Source organism: Pholcus phalangioides, unplaced genomic scaffold (assembly GCF_987345545.1).
Source record: "Pholcus phalangioides strain wild (caught in Gottingen) unplaced genomic scaffold, Ppha-v1.0 ptg000039l_1, whole genome shotgun sequence".
Taxonomy (NCBI): Eukaryota; Metazoa; Arthropoda; class Arachnida; order Araneae; family Pholcidae; genus Pholcus; species Pholcus phalangioides.
The window spans coordinates 13,695,427-13,721,895 of NW_028301625.1; the positions used below are offsets into that span (position 1 = coordinate 13,695,427).

The window sequence follows — 26,469 nt, forward strand, 5'->3', positions numbered from 1 at the left end:
GGTGTTCTAAAGTAACTAGGGTTACCAGATTCGAAAACTGAGAGAGGACACCTGCATACACACCCTCAGTAACTTCACTTTTCCCAATTTTCACAATAGACACAATAGATGGGGCACTATTCTGACCAATAAAATTTAACAATAATTTTTCCCAAATAAGACCGGTATTAAAAAAAAACCATAGGAAGGTGAAAATTTTTAAAATTGAAGAAGTTTGATAAAAGTTCTTTTATGAAACTTGCAAAAACGCAACCAATAAGCATATCGATTACATTGGAGTACACCAATAAGATTATTGGTTGCATTTTTCAGGTTTTATAAAAGAGCTTTCATAAAACTTTTACAGTGTAATCCCAACTAAAAAAGAACTGCTAAATAAAGCAAAAACAGAAAAATTCTGTGAATTTTGAAGGCTATTGGTCAATGGAAAAAAAACACGAAAGCACTGATGCAGGGCCGTATTTATGTTTTTGCCACCTGTGGGCTATACAAATTTTGTTGCCCCCCTCCCATTTCAGTTTAACTTTTTTACCCCCTTCACCCCTACCATGCCATTACTAATAAATCATAAGCAAACAAAAGACAAAAAGTAGTACTGTATATAGTTACACCTAAATTTTACTTTTCTGTCCTGTATTTGTATCCTATTCCGATCCATAATGTTTGCCATATAAGGGGGAGTGCTCAGCCTTCTGCCGCAGGTCATATGTGGCACCCAAGGGGTTCCATCCGGCCCATTGAAGGTGTTCCTGAAGAAAGTTCTCAATACACACAATGCGATAGCTACATCAGTTTCTTGTCTGCAAGTGGAAAACCATATTGCCGCCTATCTGGCCTGTCGATCGAAAAGGTTTGTGCAACCCTGCTGTATAACAATGAGGGCATGACCTTCGTAGCGCTCTGAAATTTTTTTCAAAGAGCTAACATAAAGATTCTGAGGCCATTAAAGGAAAAAATATTGTAGAAATTTTATTTATATAATTGTAAGTAGCTCTAATGAAAATTAGCTAATAAATCATTTTTACTATTCCTTTCACCATTAATGTCAAGTGCATTCTCTGAGAATGTATCAATATTAAAATATGCAAATATAAAAACCAAGTAACCAAGGGAGAGGAACCTGTAGTCTCTCCCCTCATGTTTACCAAAATACTGATGTACTCGTACATGGAATAACATGATTAAGTTTACTGTACTATCAGTTTGGTACCTTTCAAAATGCTAGTTTAGCGCCCTCTGCCTCCAATAGAAATTTCTGGTTTATACCCGATTCATCATAAAATATTGCATTACACTTTTTTTCTCAAGATTAAGATGAGACAAACAATTATCAAGTGTTTTATAGAATCAATAGGACTCATGGTATTTATACTACAAATTACCATAAGCAAAAAGTTATAAGGATAAGTTAAAGTTATAAGCACCTGAGGGGATGACATCATATATCAAATATAGCATTAGCAAAATAGGGACAAAGTAGCTTGCTGGTGAAATTTAGTTGCTGACCCCCCTGGTATTACATACAGAAAGTACTTTTTATTCCGTATTTTCATGTCATTTTGCTGCACTATAAATATGATATTAATTTCTTTTTATCAATCTTTGGTTGTTATTCAGCTTGTTGAAAGTTCTGAGAGTCGAGAGATTGTCAATGTTGACTACAACACAAAATTAATTATGCATGTTGGGCAACGCAAGCATTCAGGTGTATATAAAATTAGTGCTGAAAATGAACATGGCAAGGATGAAGCAGAAGTTCAGATCACAATACTTGGTGAGATACATTTGTTTATTATATATTTATTGTGTCTAGATGTTCATATTCAAATATTAATGAATAAATTGGGAATAAAATGATTAAAAAAACCCATAAAAACAGAGTGAATACCTATTTTTTGATTACCACTAGGAAGAGAGGGATAGAAATTTGCTCATTTTTTTCAATTAGAATGGTTAAATTTCATTTCAAAATGTGGCCCAAACCAATTTTTCCTTCTTTCAATGTGGCTAAAAACAACTCCAATGCATCGCAGAAAACACCAAAAGTTAGACATCTCTGCTTAACAATTCAATAGAACCTTTTTCCGAAATCACGCATATTCTCATTTTCCATATGCAATTTTTTCTATTTGCTAGTCTTTTATCCATTTCAACATTATCATGTAATCTCCAGCATCACTTTTAAAAAATTTGTATACACATCACCTTTCTTTCAACCAGCTTTTATTATGGAAATTGTTTGGACCTTTTAGGGCTATACTCTGAAATTGAAAGAGGGCTATCCTTAAGTTGCACACTAGTGTATATAGGGCCTTGTTACAGTAAAAGCCTGGCAATGGCCTATCTCTCATGATAAGTAGACAAAGTGCATTAACAGACATTCAGAGAAGTAAAATTACCTCTTAAAAATGAGTGTGGTCTCTCAGAAAGAGAAACAGTTATGAAAAGTATTTGTGATTAAATGATATGGTGTTACATTTTTTTAAGTTGAGTAAACTATATGGCAGGTCTCCACACCAAACTTCAAAGAGAAACAAACATATTAGAGAAATTAACTCTTAGAAAATAGCAAAAAAAGATACTTTCTGGATATTATGGCAAGCATGCTTGCCCAGATTGCAAGAGTGCCAGGGCTCAATTTCCAGTTGAGACAGCAAACTTTTCTGTCCATGTTCACCTTCACATAATATCCTAAAAATTTCTTTCCTTGATATACTGTAGACTAAGAAAAATCACCCCCTCTATCAGAAAATAGATTTCTCGAGAAAAAACAAGTATAGCATTTTCTGGGTGAATGATAAAATTGATAAAATTCTACTCACATGAGCATAGAACCACTACTGCTTTACCTATTGGAAAGAATTAGAGGTTCTTTCCTAACAATTATGTTTATGTACTTGCTCCATAAATCTGGATCATCTAAATTGAATTTTTTTTTTTTATAAAAAAAATAATTTGTTAAAATGTAGATGTGACTCTATGCTCATGTATGTGTGTGTGTGTGTTTTTAGTTAACATTCATTTATTATTTTTACAGGTTCACCTTCAAGGCCTAAAGGTCCATTGGAGGTGTCAGATGTTCATGCTAAAGGCTGTAAACTAAAATGGGAACCACCAGAAGATGATGGTGGGAAACCTATAAATCATTATTTAGTTGAAAAAATGGATGCAAACACTGGAAGTTGGGTTCCAGTTGGACGTGCAGAAGCAGACAATCCAGAAATTGATGTCCCAGGTTTAATACCCGGTAAAGAATATCATTTTAGAGTGAAAGCTGTCAATTCAGAGGGAGAATCAGAACCTCTAACAACTGAAAAATCTACTGTTGCTAAAAATCCATATGGTAAGCATTGTAATTCATTCAGCACTTAGTTCTGAAAAATTTTGTAATTTCACAACTGATGATATTGTTCAATGAATATAAATTTATGAATTCATTACTAGAATAAATATCATTTATGTTGAAGTGATATAAATGACATTTTAATGAGGAATTCCCAAAGAAGGCAACACCATCTCCTAGGGCAAAGTGATATTTACCTGTATGATGTAGCAACTATGAGTTTGCTTAAAAAATCCAGAAAATTTTAGAAAAATCCCAAATATTTTAGAACAATCCTGAATCCCAATTGGGGATGAAAAAAAAGTCCCTTGTTTTCAGATGTGTGCCTTTTTGTGTAGTACAGTTTTTAGTAAGTTTTACAAGTTTTAAAAAAATATTATTTATAAAGCAATTGTTGCATAGGCGGAGAGAGACTTGGAAGTCTGGGGGGGGGGGCACGATGATGATGATGTCAATTCATCTACCGCCCATGAATTATTGGCAAAATAACTGATTTTATTAAGATTACACTTTCTGTAAAAAGTTTTCGATCACATTTAAAATATTTCTTCAACATATTTGTGGGACTAAATTTGTTTTCTGGTTTATCGTTAAATGTTACTTTTTTTGTAACTGATTTAATACTGTAATGTTTGACTGTGTACTTTGATTCTATACTATCAAATGTCTAAATAAAAGATATTCAGGAGAAAGAATGTCTGAAAGGAATAAACTTGGTAAATTAAATTTAATATCAAAAATTATCAGCAAAAGATGGAACTCGAGCTGTGATAGTAGCACCTCCATTAAATGGTAGTTGGAAGAAATTTAATTTTTTTATACTGTTCTCAAAATTTGTGCCTACTTCCATTGGACTCAAGAAATTTACCCTCATAACACTCGAATCAAAATTTGTAGAGATATCAGTTGTCAAAAACTTGATTTTTGTCTTTTTCTTTGCAGTTTTTTGTAATATTATACAAATATAAATACAAAGGCCACAATGGGCAAAATTCCCAACGAGATGGCTGAGATAAAGATGCTCATAACAAATATGGATGTCATGTATTTCTAAAATACAGCAACCCAATTAAAAATGGAATTGCAAGAACTAGAAGCAATATATATACATGGTAAAATATTATACAATACCCATAAAATATATTTATGGTTGTCTTATTCTAAGTATGGATAGCTTCTCGATTTACCAAAACATTTTTATCGTATTACTTTTAAACGTGTCAGTTGTGTTTGAATTTACTACCCCCGGGGTAAGCTATTCCATTTATTAGCAACCTTATTAGAGAAAAATTCCCTGCCACATGATTGAAAGGTTATAAGACCTAATTGTTTTAGCATGTAAAAAGAGCAAAAATCAAGAATTTCAACAACTGATATCTATGCAAATTTTTTGAATACAATAAAGAAAGACTCAAATTTTACTGATTAGTTTTTTTTTATTGCAGTGTGTATAAAAATTTCAATTTTATATCTCCCCCTCCCCCAAAATTATTACTACAGTTACACACTCAATTTTATTTAAATAATATTATCCCCAAAATTATTTGACCATAGTTAAACACTTAAAGCTTTATTTTCCTCACTTTGCTGATAATTTTTTATATTTTAATTTAATTTCAAAATGAACTGTAGAATTTTTATTCCTTTCAGATACTTGTCATGAAACAACTAGTATATAGAAGATATCTAAACCGAAGCTCATATAGTAGTTTTCTGATAACTGTAATTATAGAATTTTTTTTTCAAATGCCAACACTTTGTACATTACACTGGGATTATACTTTGATCATTTACTAGGATCAGGTTCTATCAATGTAGTTATTAGATATAAAGCAGGACTTGCCTAGGTGCCAGGTCACCATAGCATTTGGAAAATTGGCATTGATGCCTAAAAGTTTATGTTCGATTACTAAATTGAAGTCTGAAGATAAACAGTAATTTAAAAAAAAAATTGTCATTGTGTCTACTAACACCAAAATAGGTTGCCAAGTCCTTGACAAGCTGGAAAAACACATTATTTTTCAACTTTTTTCAAAAAAAAAATATGCCTAGCTCCTAAGAAATTTGGACTGGCGCCTAAATTATTTTTTTATTCGTCAAACCTTGGTTCAAGGTAAAAAGCATTTGTGAAAGAAGTTACCACTTTGTGATATTCCACATCATCTCACAGTTTTTCAAAATTTTTGATGTAACACAGCTACTCTAGGCTTCTGCTTTCCCTCAACTTGCAACATCTGCATGGATTGTACTTTTTAAGCACCACCTCTATAGGTGGTACTTAAAAACTTCCTTTCGAGTGTTTTTATAAAATTTGGAAAATATTATATCTTCTCATTGGAAACTTTAGCTTTTTTCCTTGACTACAATTGTTGTCACAATGAAGTTTTCTCAGCTGAAATTTCTATTTTCTTGTCTAACAAATCAATTTCTTTTTATCTAATGCAATGGAAAAAAAAGAGATGAACAGAAAGAGTTTTGTTGAAATGAGGTGTTATTAAACCATTAATGTTATTGTACAAAATCATTCTAAAAGTGGAAACATTGTTTCATGGAGGAAGTGTGGTAAAATGTGGATTATTGGTGAAATTCATAATTTAGTCAAAATTAACAATGACTTTACATAAAAACCAGGAAATACCTTTATGCTCTTTCATTGGAAATTGGTCTAAAATGAAACAATCTTAAAAACAGTACTTCTTGTAAATTTGCTTAATGTTGTAACAAAATTGGGCAGTTTCTAGGTGAGATGAATGTGCTTAAATTTTTTCATAATTTTTTGAGGACAACAACATGGGACTCTTTCTTTGTTACCTCTACTTTACCAAAATAATCACATGTGCAGTTGACAATGTACTTCTTTATTCTGGAAACGATCATTATTCAATGAATGACTTTATCAATCATGATTTGATCAAAGTTCCAAATTAGTTCTGCTCTAATGATCTTGAAATAAATATAAAACTGAATATATTAATTTTTTGTATCACACTAATATAGATACTAACTATAATATCACTTTCATCCACAAAACTGTCTTCATGATTTGGCTCATGTACCTGTACTTTATTAGAACAAGTGATCTCCATTAAATATCGTGGTTATATAGATAGAAATTTTAAATGGAAGTCTCACGTAAAATATTCCCAATTGAAACTTAGTTTCATAGTTTATAAATTTTATTACCTCAAACATTATCTAAATTATCAGTTTTTACTGTCATATTATTACTCCATTTTTAATTTTTTGTCTATTACATGGACTTACTGTTTGGGTCAGTGATTATATAAGTACGTTCAAACCTATCATTCAGACTCAGAATTAAATAATTCAATCACTAACTAATTACTTCACTCCATCATTTGATCTTTATCAGTGACTCAACATACTTCCACATACTTTTATAAATAAATTCTTCTCCTCCAAAAAAAACCAGTCTTCTAATTTACCAAGGACATCAAATGGATACAACAACATTCTAATCTTTATTTAACACATAAAATATTTCTAGCCTTAAATTTATTTCTGGGTTACATTTTCATATGCATACATGTTTGTTTAAAAAAATTACAATGCATACACATTCAATAAACTTATAAGCACAGCTAGTTTAAAACACTCACCCACTGTAGAATTCAAAAAAAGACATTTCTGTAAACACAAAGCTGTGGGGTACAGGTACTTCAACAGCATGAAGTAAACTATGTTTTGATATCGTAAAAAGTAAAAATATACTGTAGTATTGTCATCTTTGTCTCTGGTCATTGTTATATATGCATATAATAGATATGTTTCCCACTTATATCATGAGTGAAACTCGACTATGTTCCTTCTAACTTGATTTGTAATTAGCACGCTTGCATTCGGTTAGTTTTTGTTTTATCATGACAACTCATTATTTCAGTAGGGTACCATCTCATGAGGTATCACAAAAACACCATTGTATTGATGCAGCTTTATGGACGTAGGCGTATTTTGAACTACACAAAAACAGCAAATACTTTAGCGCAAAATGAATAAAAATCAATAAGAACATTATATTTTTAGAAATAAATTCCGTAGAGAATGATCTCCTTTTTCTCCATACAGAATCAATTTCTTGTACAGAAATAGGTTACAATATAAGTCACCAATTCATAAACTAATTACGGAATTTATACAGATAAAAGAAACATCATCATCAACTAAGTGTTCGTTGTGTTTTTTTCAATCTATAGTAGGCGTCCATCATGATAGCCAGATTTTTGGTCCTTTCCATCCGAGACCATTTTATTTTCTATTGTTTGAGAATGAAACCAGTAGTTGTTCCAAAACATTCATAGAGACTAGGTTTTAACTTATTATTTTGATTTTAATTTGTTGAAAAATATATTTTTCCTCATCATTTTTCATGGGTGTATTTCATTTTATCATAATAATCAGTCTTTATAACTTTTATTTTAGTGTGTATTGGTTGTCTGTGGTAATTGCTCTTAATTTGGGTTGCTGTATTTTAGTTATATTTGAAATTTTTAACACATTTGACTTTCAGCCACCTCATTGGGCATTTTGCCTGTTGTGGCCTTTGTATTTGATAGAAAATGGGATTTTTATCTCTGAACAAATTTTTTTCCAATTTTTTTTAAATCAAATCACTTTAATCTCACACAAGCCAGGTCTTTCACCACTGAGGTAATTTCTGTATTTTTTTCTTATGAAGATGTCTGTGTTTCTGCAGAACCTAACAGGGCATACATGTAAGTCAGTGTTTCTCTAACATTTGTGACCCATGGCTAAATGGCTAACTTGCCTTAGTCATAGCTCATCCGCAGCTCTCTAGAATAGTCCAGTAAATATTCTGCATCCATTAAAGAATCACTAAAAAAGCACTGAGGACAGGAACACATCAATATTGAAAGCATGCCAGGACACACACTTTGAGAACTACTGATGTAAGTGTAATGCACATAATATTTTCAGGTGCTCCCATCCCTCTTCTGATACCGGCATTCAAAGTAATTCTTTTATTTGTTGCCATCAACTTTCTGAGACTTGTTTGGAGATTTTCCATCAGGATTTCACCCATGTCCATAAAGCTGCATCAATGCTTTTGTGGTTTTATAATACCTGATGCTAATACTATTAAAATACTGAGTTTTAATACTTAAAAAAGAAGCTAACGAAGTGCAAGCTAGCTAATTACAAATGTACCTATGATAGCTATGATCGGGGCTCATACTCAGTATGCATTGGAAATTTTTCTGTTTTATGCCATGATGCATGAAACCCATGATCAAAACTATACTACAATCTTGCAATATAATTCATTTTATGAGCAATCATGGGTCTCAATGACGTTGATGTGAAAATGCAGTAAATGTAACAACAGTAAAAGAAGCTGCAAATGAGTTTGCAGAAACATTCCTTTTTCGCACAAATAAGTTAGTGAGGGCACAGTGAGATATGTGTTTCAATGTATAACCATCAAAGAAGTGTACCTGTTATATGGTTCAATTGCTGTAGATTTGCCTAGGACTTTCTATATACTAATGTGCTTTATTCCAATGTAAATAACTGTTATAACTATATAATAAACATATTTGATATATCAGATCATCAAAGAATGAAGTATAACATATTTGATGCCTTTCCCTAAAATTTTCAAATGGTTTTGCTTTGATTTAGTTTGAAAAATCAAAGCACATTATTATTATATAATTATAAGAAAATCAAAGCATATCATCATTATAATTATATAATTATTGTAACAAAGTTTGTGTTTTTATATAATAGTTATAAAATTATAATAATAATACATGTTATAACGACCCCACATTATAGCGACCATCCCATTACAATGACTGGTAGGATAAGTCTCAAATGTTTTCCGACTCTCAAAAATATTGATATCTGTTGGCAACAGTAGATGATACCGGTTTTGGTTTAGCGCAAGGACATGCGATCGGCGGAGAACTGGCGGAGGGTGTGTAGAGAATATTCCAGAGGATCCACCCCTCCAGACAGTGGCACCATGAACCTGGTGCTATAGAAGTTTGTGGAGTATTCTTTTTCTCGAAGTTTCGACCAGACATATAAATAGTAGGGAGAATGAAAATAGGGGATTCCAGATTCGAGATTAGAGAGATTCAATGAAGTCAGTTGTGTTTGAACTTCGCGAGAAAGTTGTTAGCTCTCTGATTAGCTTGTAAATACTTGTAAATTGCTGTTATGTAAATAAATCTGTGTTTGTCCATCGAAGTGCTTCTTGTTTTGCAATCCCGAAGTCTTGTAAAAAATTATCGGGAACACTATCATGTATGTTTTACTTTCAATATAGCAACCCTCCCAATATAACGTCCATTTGAAGGGATCATATATTGGATAAAGGGGGTCGTTTTATTTAGTGTCAACTGTAATATGCTTTGATTTTTCAAACTACAGTAAGGCAAAACTATTAACAAATTTTAGGGAAAGGCATGAAATATATTTGATTCAGATTTTTTACCATTGGTATGTCAAAGAAAAACTTTTAAGAAGACAGAATTGCAAATTGCAACCATAATGTGAAATTGAGTATTCTAACATAACCAATTTGTTCATTATAATACCAATAAATTTTTAATGTTTCACATGTTGCCAACGTGGTTGTTGGTGAGTTTTAGCTAATTTTTGTTAAAAACTGAAATTGTTGCATTGTTGCTTGCTGAATAAAAAAAATTCAGCATAAAAGTAAACAAAACAGGATAGCATTATAAATAAGAATCAGGAACCTCAAAACTAAGAGCTGTTGCACAGATCCCCCTATGGATTTATTGCTGTCTACAGCAATGTATCCATATATTGCATCTTATCATAGCTTTCCATCTAATTGCAAAATTATCTGTCATTATTGTTGCAAAAACATTCACTAGCTAAAATACCTTAGTTCTGAAAGGAAAATATCACACTTTTTTTCCCTTTTAGACAAATCCCAAAGTTCCAAAGAGGACAAGCAAGAATGTGTGCAAAATATAAGAAATATGTCACAAGATGGCAAGAGAAAACAATGAAATGGGCAGTAGATGGCATTGGAACCACGAACTAATGTCATCTACCTATTAAATATGAATTTAACTTTTATATTTTAATGTTAAACTTTTCACCATCCAAGTTGATGACAAGTGGAAAAGTTGCCAAAAAATTTGGGGTCACCATAATCGATGTGTACAACAATACAAAATTCTTGTATGTGTGCATATTTTAACTTTGAAACACGTGTATATACACAATGTATTTTAAAAAATCATAAAGCATTTACTAGGATGTTGGAGAATTTTACTATAAAATTTTACGTATCCTGTGAGATGAAATAGCTAAAATCCACCGAACAAGTAAAAAAATTGATATTTTCTTACAAGTGATGTTTTCAACTTGCCTTTTTCATTAATAGTGAAACCTTATGCAAATCTTTTTAGACCCAGCAAGTGCACCAGGAACACCAGAAGTCATAGACTGGGATGAAAGCAGTGTTGATTTACAATGGCAATCTCCAAAAAAAGATGGTGGTGCTCCTATTATTGGATATATTATTGAGAAAAAAGAAAGATTTAGTACTATGTGGGAAAAGTGCACTCAAACAGAAGGACCAAAACCAGCAGGAAAAGTTACCGGATTGACCAAAGGGAAACAATATGAATTTCGAGTCATAGCTTTGAACAAAGCTGGTGAAAGTGAACCCAGTGAAGCAACAAAGCCACATATTGCAAAAGCAAGATACTGTAAGTAAACTGTTTTGAAGACTTTTAACATAACTTTATTTTTATATACAGGACTGTTTGAGGATTATAATCATTTAAAAATCATAAACAAAAACAATTAAGCATCTGGTGTTCAATGCATTCTTAACACATGGGCCCACCCGGACACAGCATAGAAGCCTGTAAACAAAAATAAATCCAGGTTCAAATTTTTGAGAGTAAGCAAGTTAATTGAGAGTAATTATTTTACTCTCAATTTTATTAACAAATTTCGAGAGTAAGCTAGAAATGATACAATTGAATAATCGACATTAGATTTACCCAAAATTCCAAAATGAACACGGCTATACGTGTTTCGGAACTATATGTAGTTCCTTCATCAGTAGCAGAAACAAAGAAGAAAGAAAATATTGAAAAACTCTGTCTACAACAGCGAGTAACTCCCGCTATATGGAGTTTTTTCAATATTTTCTTTCTTTGTTTCTGCTACTGATGAAGGAACTTCATATAGTTCTGAAATGCGTATAGCCGTGTTCATTTTGGAATTTTGGGTAAATCTAACGTCGATTATTCAATTGTATTATCAAACCCAAAAGGTAATTCATTTCAAGCTAGTAATGACTTCTAGCCTCAGAAAAATCGTTTCACCCAGAGACCCATGATGTTTCTGTTTTTTTTTTTTAAATATCTGACAAAAAATTTTAAAACTTTAATGAAATGAAAAAAATACTAATCCAAAATATTTTATATTATTTTATATTTTTTTGTAAGGGCCACTGTAATGTGCATGTGGAAGTGATAAATGACAACATCCTCTTTCACACAGATTCCGCAAGAAACTCACCAAATGTTTCTCAAGTATTTCCTAATACAGTCGAATTTGGTTAATTTGAATCTCAAGGAAACAACCTTGGAGCAGGTGTGGGGCGAAAAGAAATATGATCAAAGTGTTTAAAACTTTCGACAGGATGGATAGAATGGATCACAAGTCAATTTCTTCGACAAGGGGACACCTGTATCATTTAGTAAGGGACAATTCTGGGTTGTGATGTTGCGGGGAGTATTTCTGTATTAGGGTTGTCAATGCAAGGGAATAGCTCACCATCCAGGGGTCATGAATTTGAACACAATTTACACGCTTAAAAGGAAGTACGATAAATATAGTGGGATAAATTAAGAAGCTATCCATTCTTTCATAGCCAGTCACTTTGTCACCCTCAACTCGTTGTGCCTTAATTTGTTGTGGTACAAATTTGTCACAGTGTCAATTCATTGTGACGTCAATTCTTCACTGTACATGTTCCACACAATCTTGTATGTAGGTTTTGTTTTATGTGAAATAAGAAACATGAACAAAAAGTGTACATGCAGTTTACTAAAAATAATTATTTTTTGTCATTTCAAAAAAGGTCATCAAAATTAAAATTTCAGTTGATATTAATATTTTATTTATTAATTATTGTAATTAACATATCAACTATATTTAACAATTTAACTGTATATAAAAATATAATTCTATTTGAAAATTTAGTTATTAAAAAAATTTTAAATGTTAGGATGTGAGGATCCGGGTTCGAACCCCACAGTGGTGGTCGGCTGAAGTTGGTTTTCTGTGGTTCCCAACTTCAAGGCGCAAATGCGAGCCGATCTCCCCGTTAAAAAGTCTCGCCACAGAGAGCAACAGTCCTACAACGATAAATCATTCAATCAAAACACTTCAATCATAGTTAGAAAAACTGGTGGCAGATGGCAGCACTACACATAACAAGCATTACAGTTAAACAAAAAACTTCACGTCAGGTTTCACTACACACACATTCCCGTATGTACCGATTCGTTGGGGGTTCCGTTGGGGGGGGGTGTGGGCGGGGTGCATGTGTGGTGTAGCAGTAGTAGGTAGGGCCTCCAAAAAATGGCTCGGGGATCCATGATGTTCTTAAGTCAGCCACCTCGTTGGGCAATTTGCCTGTTGTGGCGTTGTATTTGTATTGTATTGTATTGTATTGTAAATAATTGATTTTTGTTATGATAAAACTTCAATATCCTGCGGAAAAATTTTGGTGTTTACAATATTCCTCAAATTTTACAGTGGAGCCTCTTCTTAACTGTGAACTTGTATCCACCCCATGGGCTTGAGAGTCCACCCCCCCCCCTCCCCTCGAGAGTCACCAACATTTACTACCACAGCATCTCTATAAGAACCTAAAATATGTAATTAATTAATAATTCAATTAAATTAATATTTAATTTTCATCATATAAGCCACACTTTTCACTTTCAATCAGGACTTCTATTTGTCACAGCGAAGGGAGCTGGATTCATGAAGATAATAAATTGCGATCAAATGAATTTTCAAAATTGAATTTTTCCCATATAAGCTACGCTTCCCGCTTTCTGTCGGGATTTTTATTTCTAGCGGAGGGGGAGTTGGGGCGCAGATGAAGGGTAGAAAGGTACAGTGTTTATGAATGAAAATTGGATAATGCTTTCTTAATGCCCACAGAATGAGAACAGACTAAGGCCATATAATAAACAATAAGGAAGATGACTATTGGTGAGTCTCATATCTTTGGCTGGCTTATTTGAATATTTTCAGATAGTTTTCATTAGCGTCTAAGTGTTTGGTAGTGAAGGTTGGTGCTTGGTCTATATTTTTCTGTTGGCAAAAACATGGAATATTGCTAAACGAATGGGGAAATGATGTGTTGGTTTGTGTGTGTGTTCAAACGTTTTTTCTATATAATTCATGTTCCGAAATTACAAAATTTTTTAATGAAATTGAAAAAATGAATTAGCTTGTTATTAATTTTCTTCATTTGAATTTTTTTTGTATCATAAAATAGAGATACAGATCATATGGATAACAAAAAATAATGTAGTACTTTTTAAATTAAATTATTTGAATTCAATGCACTATTAAAAAAAAAGAAAATTTATGGTAGTTTAAAATAGCATAACTTATTGTATTAATCATCATTAGGCTTTATATTATGCTATTCACGTTATATAAGTGTTTAAATGAAATGATACTTACTCAAAGTTACTGAAAATATGTAAAGGTTTTGATACTGTGGAGTGCTATTGTACGATATGAATTTTTTCTTTAAATTAAAATTATTCTTATAAATGTAGGCTATAATTAGAGGCCCTTTCAAATTCATGTTCTTGATCACCAAGTACTCACATTTTCTACTTCTTCACTTGAACTTGTCACCCTCGAAAAAAGCCTGCATACTTCCCTCCTCACCCAGGAAATAGGCCTCTGAATATAATCCTATACTGTATATTAATGTTAATTCACTTGTGTTGCAAGAAGAAATTTTTACTAATCATTGACTGGATCCGTATGAGTGTCATGTACAAGAAGTTACATATAACGGGCTAATTAAAAGTTTGATTTCATTCTTTTCACTTGAGACTTGTTACTTTAGAGTCAAAAAAACAATTAAAAATCAATAGACATTCGCAGTGACATCAGAAACAGGGATGCTGTGGGTGCCCATGGTACTTTATGGAATGGGTATGAGCACACGGAGAATTGATTTAGAAATCAAAATTTCATACTGGAAGATCAAAACAAGAACCCAGAAGTTTCAAACACTTCCAGCACCCTTGTCAGTCAAAGACACTGACATGAAGAAAACATTGAGGGGCTGAAAATCGCCATTCATTCTGTATATACGGGACTCAAGCCTGTACGCAGGAGGCAGAAGGGTGTATTGCATTTTATATGAGTTATTGGGGTGAGGAGGGGGAGGGCATCTCAAATTGCTTCAGCTCCCAGGTTCTGGCACCTATGGCCGTAGTGACTGAATATTATTTCGCATAATAATACAAAGCCGCTGTGGTGGTCGAGTGGTTATAGTGACGGACTCGCGATGCGAGGATCCGGGTTCGAACCCCACAGTGGTGGTCGGCTGAAGTTGGTTTTCTGTGGTTCCCAACTTCAAGGCGCAAATGCGAGCCGATCTCCCCGTTAAAAAGTCTCGCCACAGAGAGCATCAGTCCTACAACGATAAATCATTCAATCATAACACTTCACTCATAGTTAGAAAAACTGGTGGCAGATGGCAGCACTACACATAACAAGCATTACAGAGAAACAAAAAACTTCACGTCAGGTTTCACTACACGTACACGCACATTCCCGCATGTACCGTTTCGTTGGGGGTTCCGCGGGGGGGGGGTGTGGGTGGGGTGCATGTGTGGTGTAGCAGTAGTAGGTAGGGCCTCCAAAAAAAATGGCTGGGGGATCCATGATGTTCTTAAGTCAGCCACCTCGTTGGGCAATTTGCCTGTTGTGGCGTTGTATTTGTATTTGTATAAAGTGATTTGAAATATGCATTGCTTTGCAAAAAAATAATTTAAAAATAAGAATTTTCACAACTGTTATATATAAACTTGTATACTTTGGTAATAAAAAATTCCTCAAAGATGTATTAATTGCATGAATATACTCAACAGTGAATTACAGAAATTGCGCTGGGAGGGGGACACATTGATCACAATTTATTATCTTGATCTGCGCCGTGACGCCCCTTGCTGTGAGAAATGCAAATCCTGGCAGAAAGCTGTGTGGCTTTAATGGTGGAAATTAAATTTTCAAAATTTATTTGATCCCAATTTAATAGCTTGGTATGCTTCCCAACACCGCTCACTGCGAGAAATGGAAATCCCAATGGGAAACAGGAAGTGTGGCTTATGCAGTGGAAATTAAATTTTAAAAATTTATTGAATCAATTTATTAGCTTGGTGTACATTCCAACATCCCTTGATGTCTTCAATGAATACTTTCTTTCATTTGTTAAATATTGAAATAGAGATGGGGAAGGGGAAACATTTCCAAATACATGAGAAAAAAAATTAGTTCCATTTTTTACGTCTAAAGCAAATATCCCTATTTATAATATCACAATAAAAAAAAATTAATGACGGAATGACTCTGCAACAAATTTGTACCACAACGAATTGACTCTGCGACGAATTGACCTAGACCCCCCCCCCCCCATTCTTTGATAAGGTAACCATAATCATTTTTATGGGCAGTGTATGTATTATATATTATTTTTGAGATATATGCTTTTATGTTGGGTTGTTGTATCTGACATCTGACTAATCTGACATCCATATTTTTTATGGGTATCTTTCTTCTGCCACCTCATTGGTCAATTTGCCTGTTTTGGCCTTTGTGTTTGTATTAGTATAAGTATGAATACTCCTTTCTGTGAGAATGCACGCCATCATGTGCCAAAACAATAGCCAGCTATTTTTATTTGGCTTACTCCTTTCCTCATATTTATAGTTTAATAACTCAGTTTGAAAAAAATTACTGATTTTAATGATCAAAATCTTTGGCAGAACCATGTTCTACGTCCATATAAAGCTTATCTAAGCAATATGAATGAAACTTGGATTACTAGTGAGCTATCTCAAAAATTACTTAAAACTGTTTTTGAGGAAGCAGGCTTTAAGCATAGTCAAGAAATTGTATTGTGTCACCAATTCCACAATAGTAGGATAAGCAGCAGCTGATCACTTATGAAATCCTATATGAATATTGATCAAGAAGCTCCAATTTTGTAGTCATCTGTATTGATTAATTGGTTAACTCATATTTTTTTGCGGTCTTATTGAACTTTGAATTTACTAAATCTTACAAGTATATAGGGTACATAAGGAAGTTTCTTTACCCTGGAATAACTCAAAAATCATTGATCCTAGAAGCATACCTTCAATTGGGAAAAATATCCAAATAACTTGTAGACATCAGATTTGTCATTAATGTTGCAAGGGGTTGTATTGTTATTAAAATAAAAAAAATGACTTTTTATTTGGTCACCCAATTAAAAACTGTTGCCCAGACTCTCCTGCCCCCCCCCCTCCAAAAAAATCCAGTGTTTTAAAACGCAATATTGAATGAGATATTTGAATTCAAAATCCTGCATAAACTGAAACAAAAGAACTGCATAAACTGATGGGCAAATTCATTCTATGCTTCGTATGCTGTTCTTTCCTTCATTATTAGCAATTTTTGAATTCAAATATATATTTCAATGAAAGACATGGAATTTTTTTTGTTGGGTTCAGAAGAGACATGGCAACAGCTTTCTAGTTGGGTTTTTTTGGACAAAGTGACAAAAAAAAAAAATTGTTTTAAATAAAGGCAAAGCTATAAGGCAGCTGTTTAAATCAGAAACCACAACTTTTAATTTCCTGCATGAGCACATCAAGCAAGTAATTTTCACGGTTTTTATCTGTTACTTTACATCTATATATGAATATTAATTTTGTGTGTTGTGTATTATATTTGTTTTTAGTGGCTCCAAAAATTGATCGCTCAAATCTTCAAACTATTACACTGAGAACCGGACATTCTATCAAATTAGATGTTGATGTAGAAGGTGAACCATCCCCAACAATCACTTGGTTCTTTAATGAAAAGCCTGTTGAGCCAGATGATGTCATTCAGGTTCATAATGAGGATTATATTACACATATGAAGTTCACAAATTTAACCAGGCCATATAGTGGAAAATACATTATCAAAGCTGTGAATAAATCTGGTCGAGATGAAGCATCGGTGGATGTAGTTGTCATTGGTAAATGTTCATGTTTTTTTTCCTACTGTACTGAATATAAAATATTTGTTTTTCACATTTGATCAAACAAATTTCTTGTTCAAAGAACATTAATTATTTTATCTGTCATGTTTCGATTGACTGCTTGAAATAGAGGTGTTCATAATTTCACATAATCTTCAACTACAATCAGAGGCACCAACATGGGAAAAAAAGAAGGGCTGAAAATTTCCAGTCATCTCGTATATAAGGAACTCGAACCTGTATGTAGGAGGGGAGGGATGCATTGTATTAAATATTAGGGGGACTCAGCCCTTCTCTCAAAATTTATTGAAAAGGGGCTGTATGTTCCATTACCTATGACTACAATGTGTGCAAGAGTGCAGACATATCGGATACCTTTGCCTAAAAAGGTTGTTGCTTATTTTAATCTATGAAGTATCAATTAAAAATTTAGCTTATGGACACCCATTATTTGAATACTTGTAAACCTGATTGAATTTCAGAAATGTGAACATATGTTTTTTTTTTCTCTTTGATTTTAATTTATTATTGCTATCTTTTTCTTTTGGTGTTTTAGAAAAATATAACCATTAACAAGCAAATTAATTTCATTTTAAAAACTAAGAGAAAAAAAGATGAAGAGAAAATATTTGATATTATAATGCCATGAACCAGGGATACTTTGTGACTATTTATTTTGTAATGTTTCTAGGTGAAAATAATACAGCATAAATGAAGTAAAGGAGTATTGTCCGTTAGTTTATGATGTTCTTTCCCATTCTTCCGATTTTTTAATTCAAATATCTGAGCGAATATTGCAGTAAAAAACATTAGATTTTTTTGTTGTGACAAGAGACAGGGCAAAAACTTTCTAATTGGAAGTTAGAGGAAAGTGGGACCATATAAAATTTAAATTTTTTATTTTGTGACACGTTTTATTTTTACTCTGAAAACTAGTGCAGGGTGATTTTTGAATGCAGTTTAAGCACTTTTGAAATTATAACCATATCTCTTTGACGTTGATGAGATAAAGGCAAATATAGGACTTAGAGATACTCTGTATATTGGCCATTTGTTTTATTTAAAGAAACTTTTTGCTTAAAACTTTAAATTCTTGAAGAGTTTAAAAACTCATTTTGTATCAATGGTTTTAGAAAAGTTGCTTGTGAGTTCTGTCTGAATAAAACAAATGTTTCATAAGATCTTTAAAGAACTAGAAATAGGAAAAGCTTTGTATGGGAAAAATTATCATATGATTATCATATTGATAGGTGGTCCACATGTAAAAACACCCCTTTGTAAAGTTAGTAACCATGCAGTGAAATCCTCTGGTTTGCCTGAGTTTATTGACAATAGAAACTTGTAATTTACAATTTACACATTGTTCATGATGCTTTTTGAACGGGCCTAAAGGAGCACCATCCTGAAAAAACCTACAGCATTTATGATTTTTTGCAAACTTTCAAAGAGTGCTACAAATTTTGCATATGGCTAACAACTCAGATATGTTTTGTATGGCAGACAAAATTTTTGATAGGGTAGAAGATAACATTGAAGAATATCCCAAGAGAAAAAGTTATAAAATCAGATATTACTGACTTCATTATTATTTGGCTCAATTCTTTGAGATAGAATCTCTAGAGAAAGAGTTGTTAACCAGGGTTCACAAAGCCTCTTGTGGGTCCTGATAAGATTTCTGGAACCTGTAAGAATGGATATGAAAATAAAGATGAGCCTTATTATTTATAACAGTTGATGCTCACCATTTGCATTCCATAAAAAACAATGTTATATCACTATATCAAATGCAAAAAGTAAATCAGAAAATTTATTTTCTAAAGAAAATTGTCCCATCATGATCAGAGCCTTTCATATCCTTTCTCCTCAATCCAGATTCTGAGAAACTCCCTAACTTCTGAAAGGGGAATGGATATAGCCACACACAGGTTATTATCAGACATCCTCTTTTGTTTTTTCTTATTGCAATCAAATTTTTTCCTGATCAAAGGCATTAAAGTACAGATTTTGTCTATTTCTCTAAAAAAATAGATGGTACAGTGGAATTTGGATGTTTCAATGAAATTAATGATCTTTAGTGGTCATTTTGTTTGGTGTAAAATGTTGCGATGAAATGGTCTGTATAATGTGTGTTTGTTATAATGAGTGTCACCTGTGTTATGTACTTAATATCAATGCTATAGAAATTCTATGTCCTTCATCTTATTCACACAAGGGGTCGCTGGAACACGAAAGGCCAAGAATCTGTACTCTAAACGGTGATGTAGGGTGTGTATTTATTCACATGGAACAACAACCAGATTAGACTTTAAAACACCCCTAAGAAAGAGAATCCAGTTTTTTATAGGAAGAAATTAAGGGTGCCTCCTAACTTTTTTTCACTAGTGCTATCCTGTTGTTATGCAACAGAATTTCAACATCTGCATGGAATGGCAAAATAATGTTACCATATACAATATATTGAATTTTTTCATTTATGATGAACATGCACATTAGAAAAATAATAATAACTATAATACACAACAACTTTTCATCCAGCCTCTAATGGTATTATTGAAATGAAACATAGAGAGTTAAAATTGGAAATCCGAAAGGTGTCAGAAACCAATTCCTTTTGGATTTATTGCCACTCATATTTTTAGGCTTGCTTCTTATGTTAGACAGGATTCTGATATGATGTCAGCAGAATAAGTCCATAGTACAACACTGAAACTTCTTAGCTGTTGGAATCTGTGGAATTGCTTCATCAGAAGTGATGAAGCAGTTTTCTCTTATCAAGGATGATTGTAATGATCAACAAACTTTATTCAAGCCTGTGGCTTTGGACAATTGGTCTCACTTATTTACACAACAAGAGGGTATAAAAAATCTCAACAGGTACTACATAATGAAACTTACGAGAAGTTCCTCCAATAATGTAAAAATTTTCCATTGCAGCTTCATGAACGAGAGAACAGTATAGAGAGACTAAAATCTTGAAATTCTCAACAGAATAACGTGCTGAACTGTTCAACATGGTATATGTGGATCTCCAAGGATCGCTCAAAAACTATGATTTTCAGAACAACTCTTTCTTACGGGAGGGGGGTGGTGTGAGAATATAGTGATCACAAAACTGAAACCATGGACTCATGATGCCATTATAAATAGAATGTATAACAGCTGTTATGTTGCTTGAGTTGTTCTCTCACTCATTTGCAATCATAGATATGTATAGATATGTTATTTTGCTTATTTATGTTTGCCTAACAAGGCATGGAAAGTTAGATCAAATTCCATTACAAATTTCCTAACATATGAAATCGCTTTGTTATTCAGCCTATTGCACAGGTTAAGGAATTGAAATTAGATGGTTGTGTGTTGATTTTTCACAGTACGCTCTTATATTATGATAAACTTAAAAATACATTGAAATTTATTTCAGAAATAGCGATTTCAATTCTGGTACATAAAGTAATATCATTGTAGAGGTTATCATTTTACCCAATATTTTTGGTATGATACTTGACTGACTTTATCTGGTAAAATTATAATTTTATATTCCAATTAGTTATTTTTGCTCTTTTTTACCCTATCTGGCTGGGCTTTGTACCTGTTGTGTTCTTCTTTCTGTATTTGAATACACAGAGGAAGAATAAAATTATTTTCAGAAAAGAAATATAATTTAAATTGGCAGAAAGTTTAATTATTTTAACAATCAGGAGCAACTTTACATGTGTAATGTATATTTTATTAATATATTTTTTTAAATCATTTCTTGTTTCAGGAAAACCATCACGACCAGAAGGGCCACTAGAAGTTTCTGATGTATATGCAGATAATTGCAAGTTGTCCTGGAATCCTCCTAAAGATGATGGAGGTACTCCTCTAGAAGGGTACCAAGTGGAAAAAATGGATATTATTTCTGGGCGTTGGATTCCTGTTGGTAAAACAGATAAAGACTCAACACAGATGGTTGTCAAAGGTCTGGAACAGGGTAAAAAATATCATTTCAGAGTGAAAGCTTTAAACAACGAAGGGGAATCTGAGCCACTAGAAACTGATAGGTCAACATTAGCTAAAAACCCATTTGGTAAGTATTTAGTTTATATAAAATTAGTTGCAGCATTACACACACCAATCAGAAACATAACTGAAGCAAGTGCGATAAATAATATACAATGAAATAGAAGGTCATTTGGTGAAGTTTTATGCATTTATCAATAAGAGGAGTAGATTATCTTCACTAATGTGTCTTCAAAATACTTGAATCAATAACTTTTCCTGAGACTAGAAATGAAAGAATAGACTACACACTACTGGCAAATACTGAACTTTCAACACCAACATATGTTTCGGCACCTATTAGCTTGCAAAAAGTTTATACTTCAGGGAGTGACTTATACATGACTTGTGGTTATGATATTGTCAAAAGTTAAGAAAAAATTGGCCACCAGCACTCTATACAATGATGGTAACCACATTACGCAAAATTTAATTTGAAAAATTACCTTTTGACTAAATATTTCCCACACTTTCTGAAAATTGTGCTACCATCTGTTGGTGAAAATATTTTATCAAGAATTTTACACTAGAAAAGTATCGCACTGTATTTATATATTTTTTTTCAAAAAAAATCATTTGTTTAATGAACTCTCAAAATTTTCCACAAATGCTCCGAAATCTCCCACATGGACCAATTTTGGCCAATTTTTCCCACAAGTTACCATCACTGACTCTATACCTACAATTGCAGTTCAAATTCTAGCTTATAGGCATTTGATTTTTAAAAATATAATTTTTATCACTGTTACTAATCATAAATTTTTATATGACATGCTGATATGTATAGGCGGCTCTTTTAGATGCATTGAGACCTGTCAGAGATGAGTCAAAGTAAAGTTATTAAGTCAGAGAATGCTTAGAATATTTTTAATAGATCACTCCTGAAAATAAACTTCCATTCATTATATTTTGAGCCAATTGTATTAAATATAACATTAAATGATGAAAAATATTAATTTGTTTGTATTCTACACACGCACACACACACACACACACATATATATATATAATATATATTAATATATAATTATAATTATATATATATATATATATATATATATATATATATAATTATAATTTTATTCATTAATGTTTTATCAAAACTATGTCTTTTGATTTGAAATCAAATTCTCTATAGAATGGTTAACAGCTTTCTTAAACATGTTTTACTATATTTATAAATACAACCAATCAGAGATGCTGACATGAAGAAAACATTGGAGTGGGGGGGGGGGGGTTGGAAGTTGCTGGTTGTCCCATATATAGAGACTCTAGGGTGTGTGCAGGAGAAAGAAGGTGCATTGCATTGTTTTTCCAGAAATTATTAGGGATTAATTACAAAATTTATTGGGGGGGAGTCTCAAACGGCCTCAGCCCCCTAGGTTTTGCAGCCTATGCAACGAATGAAATTTCACATCTCTTTGGGATAAAAGTATTTAATAGAGACAAAAAAACTCAACAAAGATGAAGAAAAGAGAGGTTTACAAAAAATAATCTTTAATTTGTTTGTTACAAACATATTAGTTAAACAAATGAAATGGAAGTAATGCACCAAGATCCTTGAAAATATGTAAATCATACTTTATAGTCACACAAAACTGCATTTGGTTTGTTTATTGGTAAGAAGCTAAAAAAAAAGACAAGCTTAATAACAGTGGGTTCCATATGGGAAAAAATAGTGTCTAGCAAAGTTCACATCTGAGAAAGAATCAAGACCTTGTGGCATCTTTACAAACAGAAATCGCTGCCAGCTGTTATTCATGCCACTAGATTTTGATGTAAATTGATACTGGCTTCTGCCCAAAAAAGCTCTCAATGGCAGTCTAACTCTGATTGTATTTCAAACTTTTTTTATAATCGCCTTGGAAAGTTGTATACTCATCAGGAAATTAATTTTCCATTGTTAGAAGCAAAGAGTGCTCCCAGATTGTATTTTACAATGAGCCCAATTTTCCTAACCCTCCCCTTGGCTCCTAGTATTGTGAAATAATGAGGAAATATAATGCTTGATCTTAAAGTGTCCTACAATCAACAGACGGTTTTCAAAATGGGATAGCAAGAAAACAATGACAGATATTAAAGTCATTCTGGCGGAATATAAATGTGCAAAGTGAGGAATTTCAGCTGCATCATTCATGTTGTGAGGGGTTGTATTAAAATAAGTTATTAAGCTGTTAAAATAAAAAAAAAATAACTTTTTACATAGACACCCTGTGCCTAAAAATCTAATTAGAAAGTTGTTGCCCTGTCTCTCCTGATGCTGTAAAAAATGCCCACGTTTCTAAGTGTAATATTCGCTGAGATATTTGAATTCAAAATCGAAGGATAGTTGAGAAAGAACAACAAATAACGGGTAATGTTTCTTTCCCAACTTTACTCTGATTTCTGAATTCAGATATCGCTGCAAATATTGCACTTAGAAACGTTGCAAATCTTTTTGTTGGCATCAGGAGAGACAGGGCAACAACTTTCTAATTAGGTTTTTGGGCACAAGGTGTTCATCTAAAAAGTTAATTTTTTATTTTAATAAATATACAACCTCTTGCAACATGAATGACAAAATTTCTTAAATTCCTGACTTCGCACACTTATATTCCGCAAGAATTACTTTAATATCTGCACCGTCTTCTAGCTATCCCATTTTGAAAATCTTCAGTCAATTATGGGTTACTATGTATCTGCTTGGAACTTCCAAGTAAACAAATGTCAAACAAATATTCCAGCATTGTCTCTAGTTTCAACACAAATTTTTGACTCATCTAAGGACATTTCCTTGTTCTAGTTCTCTGTGGTCCATCTTTATGTATATGTTACTGATCTAAGACACTGCAAGTAGTACTTTCTTGAATACTGGGCATACAACGATATTTTCTTTCAATATTTCTGTTTTTTTTTACATTAAAATATTTTAAATTTTCCATTGTCTCTGTGGGGAAATACAACCTGCATATGCCTTTGCTGTCTTGTTGAGAGAGGTTTTGACTTAGATTTCATGAGATTAATACCCATGTTGATCTAAGCAATTCAATATAGTTCTGTTACAAACATTTATCAAAGATTCTTTTGACCATGAAATATTCATTTTATTTCAAAGTAACTTCCTTATTTTATTCATATGTTTATGAGCCATTTGTCTAGATTATATTACCTGACATAAGTTTTACTGTATTTTTGGGAGAAAATATATACACTGCTCAAAACAATTAGGGGAGCAAGCAAAATAGTGAAGAAAACCGTGCGAGACAGCCACGTATTGGCATACAATGGATAGTACACGCGTATCAATGCGCAATACAGAAAAAAGATGAAAAAAAAATTGGAATTAAGCTTTAATTCTTTGAAAATATGGAAAAAACATGAAAAGATGATTTAGGGCAACAATTTGGTTACATGTAAACGATAAAAAAAGTACTGTTTAGACATGATGCATGAGTTTTAATAGGGCGTGTGGTCTCCTCGAACAGCTAAGACTGCTGCACACCTGTTTGCCATGGATGTGATGAGGTTATTGATCAGACTTTGGGGAATACTGTTCCACTCCTCAAGAAGTGCAATTTGCAAGTCTCGGACAGTAACAGGCGGCCTAGGTCGCGCAGCAATATGTCGTCCGAGCATGTCCCAAACATGCTTGATTGGATTCAGGTCAGGAGAGCACGCTGGCCTTTCCATACGCTGTATTGTTTCAGCTTCAAGCATGTTCTCCACCAGACGAGCTCTATGCGGTCGGGCATTATCATCCTGGAAAACAAAGGAATCTCCAATGGCTCCAGCGTAAGGGATGACATGAGGTCGCAGTATCTCGTCTGCATACCTTCGGGTCGTCAAAGTGACATTCCGAATGATATGCAGGTCCGTGTGTCCGCCTATGCTGATTCCACCCCATACCATCCAACCAGCTCGTCTGTATTGTGACCTTTCACGAACGAATGCAGGGTTATTTTGAGTGCCCTCCATACCAGAACACGTCGGGTGTCACACTCCAGACTGAATCGGGACTCGTCTGTAAACAGCACTTGGCTCCAATCATGTTGCTCCCAATCTCGATGTTCAGCAGCCCAACTTCTTCAGGCCACACGGTGGCGTGGGGTCAACGGAATGCAGACCATTGGCCTACGTGCATAGAGCCCTCCCTCATGAAGCCGATTATGTACTGTTTGGCTGGACACCCTTCGTCCTGTTGCCAAGAGCAACCGTCTTTGCAGCTGTGTAGCATTCTCTGTTCTGTTTCGACGGGCACCGTATATACCGGTCATCAGTTGCTGTAGTGACGCGTGGCCGACCTTGCCCTGGTCGACGTCTAACATTTCCTGTTTCTTGGAATCGATTCCACAGCCTTGCAACAACACTTCTGGCGACTCCAACAGCATCCGCGACACTATGTTGTGTTTGCCCGGATTCCAGTCTGCCTATAACACGCCATGCCATGGATTCCAGTAAATCACGTTGTTGAGACATCCTCAAGTCACCTTGTCTCAAAAAAAAATACTGCGCAATCGAATTTCACAGTTACGGCAGTAAAACAGACGTTTCTGCAACATCCCGATTTCTGCCCTTATCTCCTTTTTCTGGTTTTTGACGTCATGAACTTTGATTTGCATATGAAGTTTTCTTCTTCCGTTTCCTGCTAGGCTTTAAATTATGGATGATTCATTTTATGTTACTTATCGGTATACATCTTTGCGTAATTTTGTTAAAACCATGTGCTTCCCTAATTGTTTTGAGCAGTGTACATATTATTTACTGTTTTTGAGCTTGAGTTGGGCAAATAGGT

The 26,469-nt window shown here is 33.4% G+C and overlaps 1 protein-coding gene across 4 annotated transcripts in view; it reads left to right on the forward strand.

Moving 5' to 3' along the window:
* Positions 1-26,469, forward strand: part of LOC149065606 (twitchin-like) — an 834,903-nt gene that overhangs the window by 312,897 nt on the left and 495,537 nt on the right. For all 4 annotated transcript variants that reach the window (XM_089253452.1, XM_089253454.1, XM_089253453.1 and 1 more), the window contains 5 exons: positions 1,618-1,774; positions 3,038-3,343; positions 10,774-11,076; positions 17,373-17,654; positions 21,421-21,726. In XM_089253452.1, coding sequence (XP_089109578.1) covers positions 1,618-1,774; positions 3,038-3,343; positions 10,774-11,076; positions 17,373-17,654; positions 21,421-21,726 — 1,354 coding nt within the window. The remainder of the gene's footprint in view (positions 1-1,617; positions 1,775-3,037; positions 3,344-10,773; positions 11,077-17,372; positions 17,655-21,420; positions 21,727-26,469) is intronic.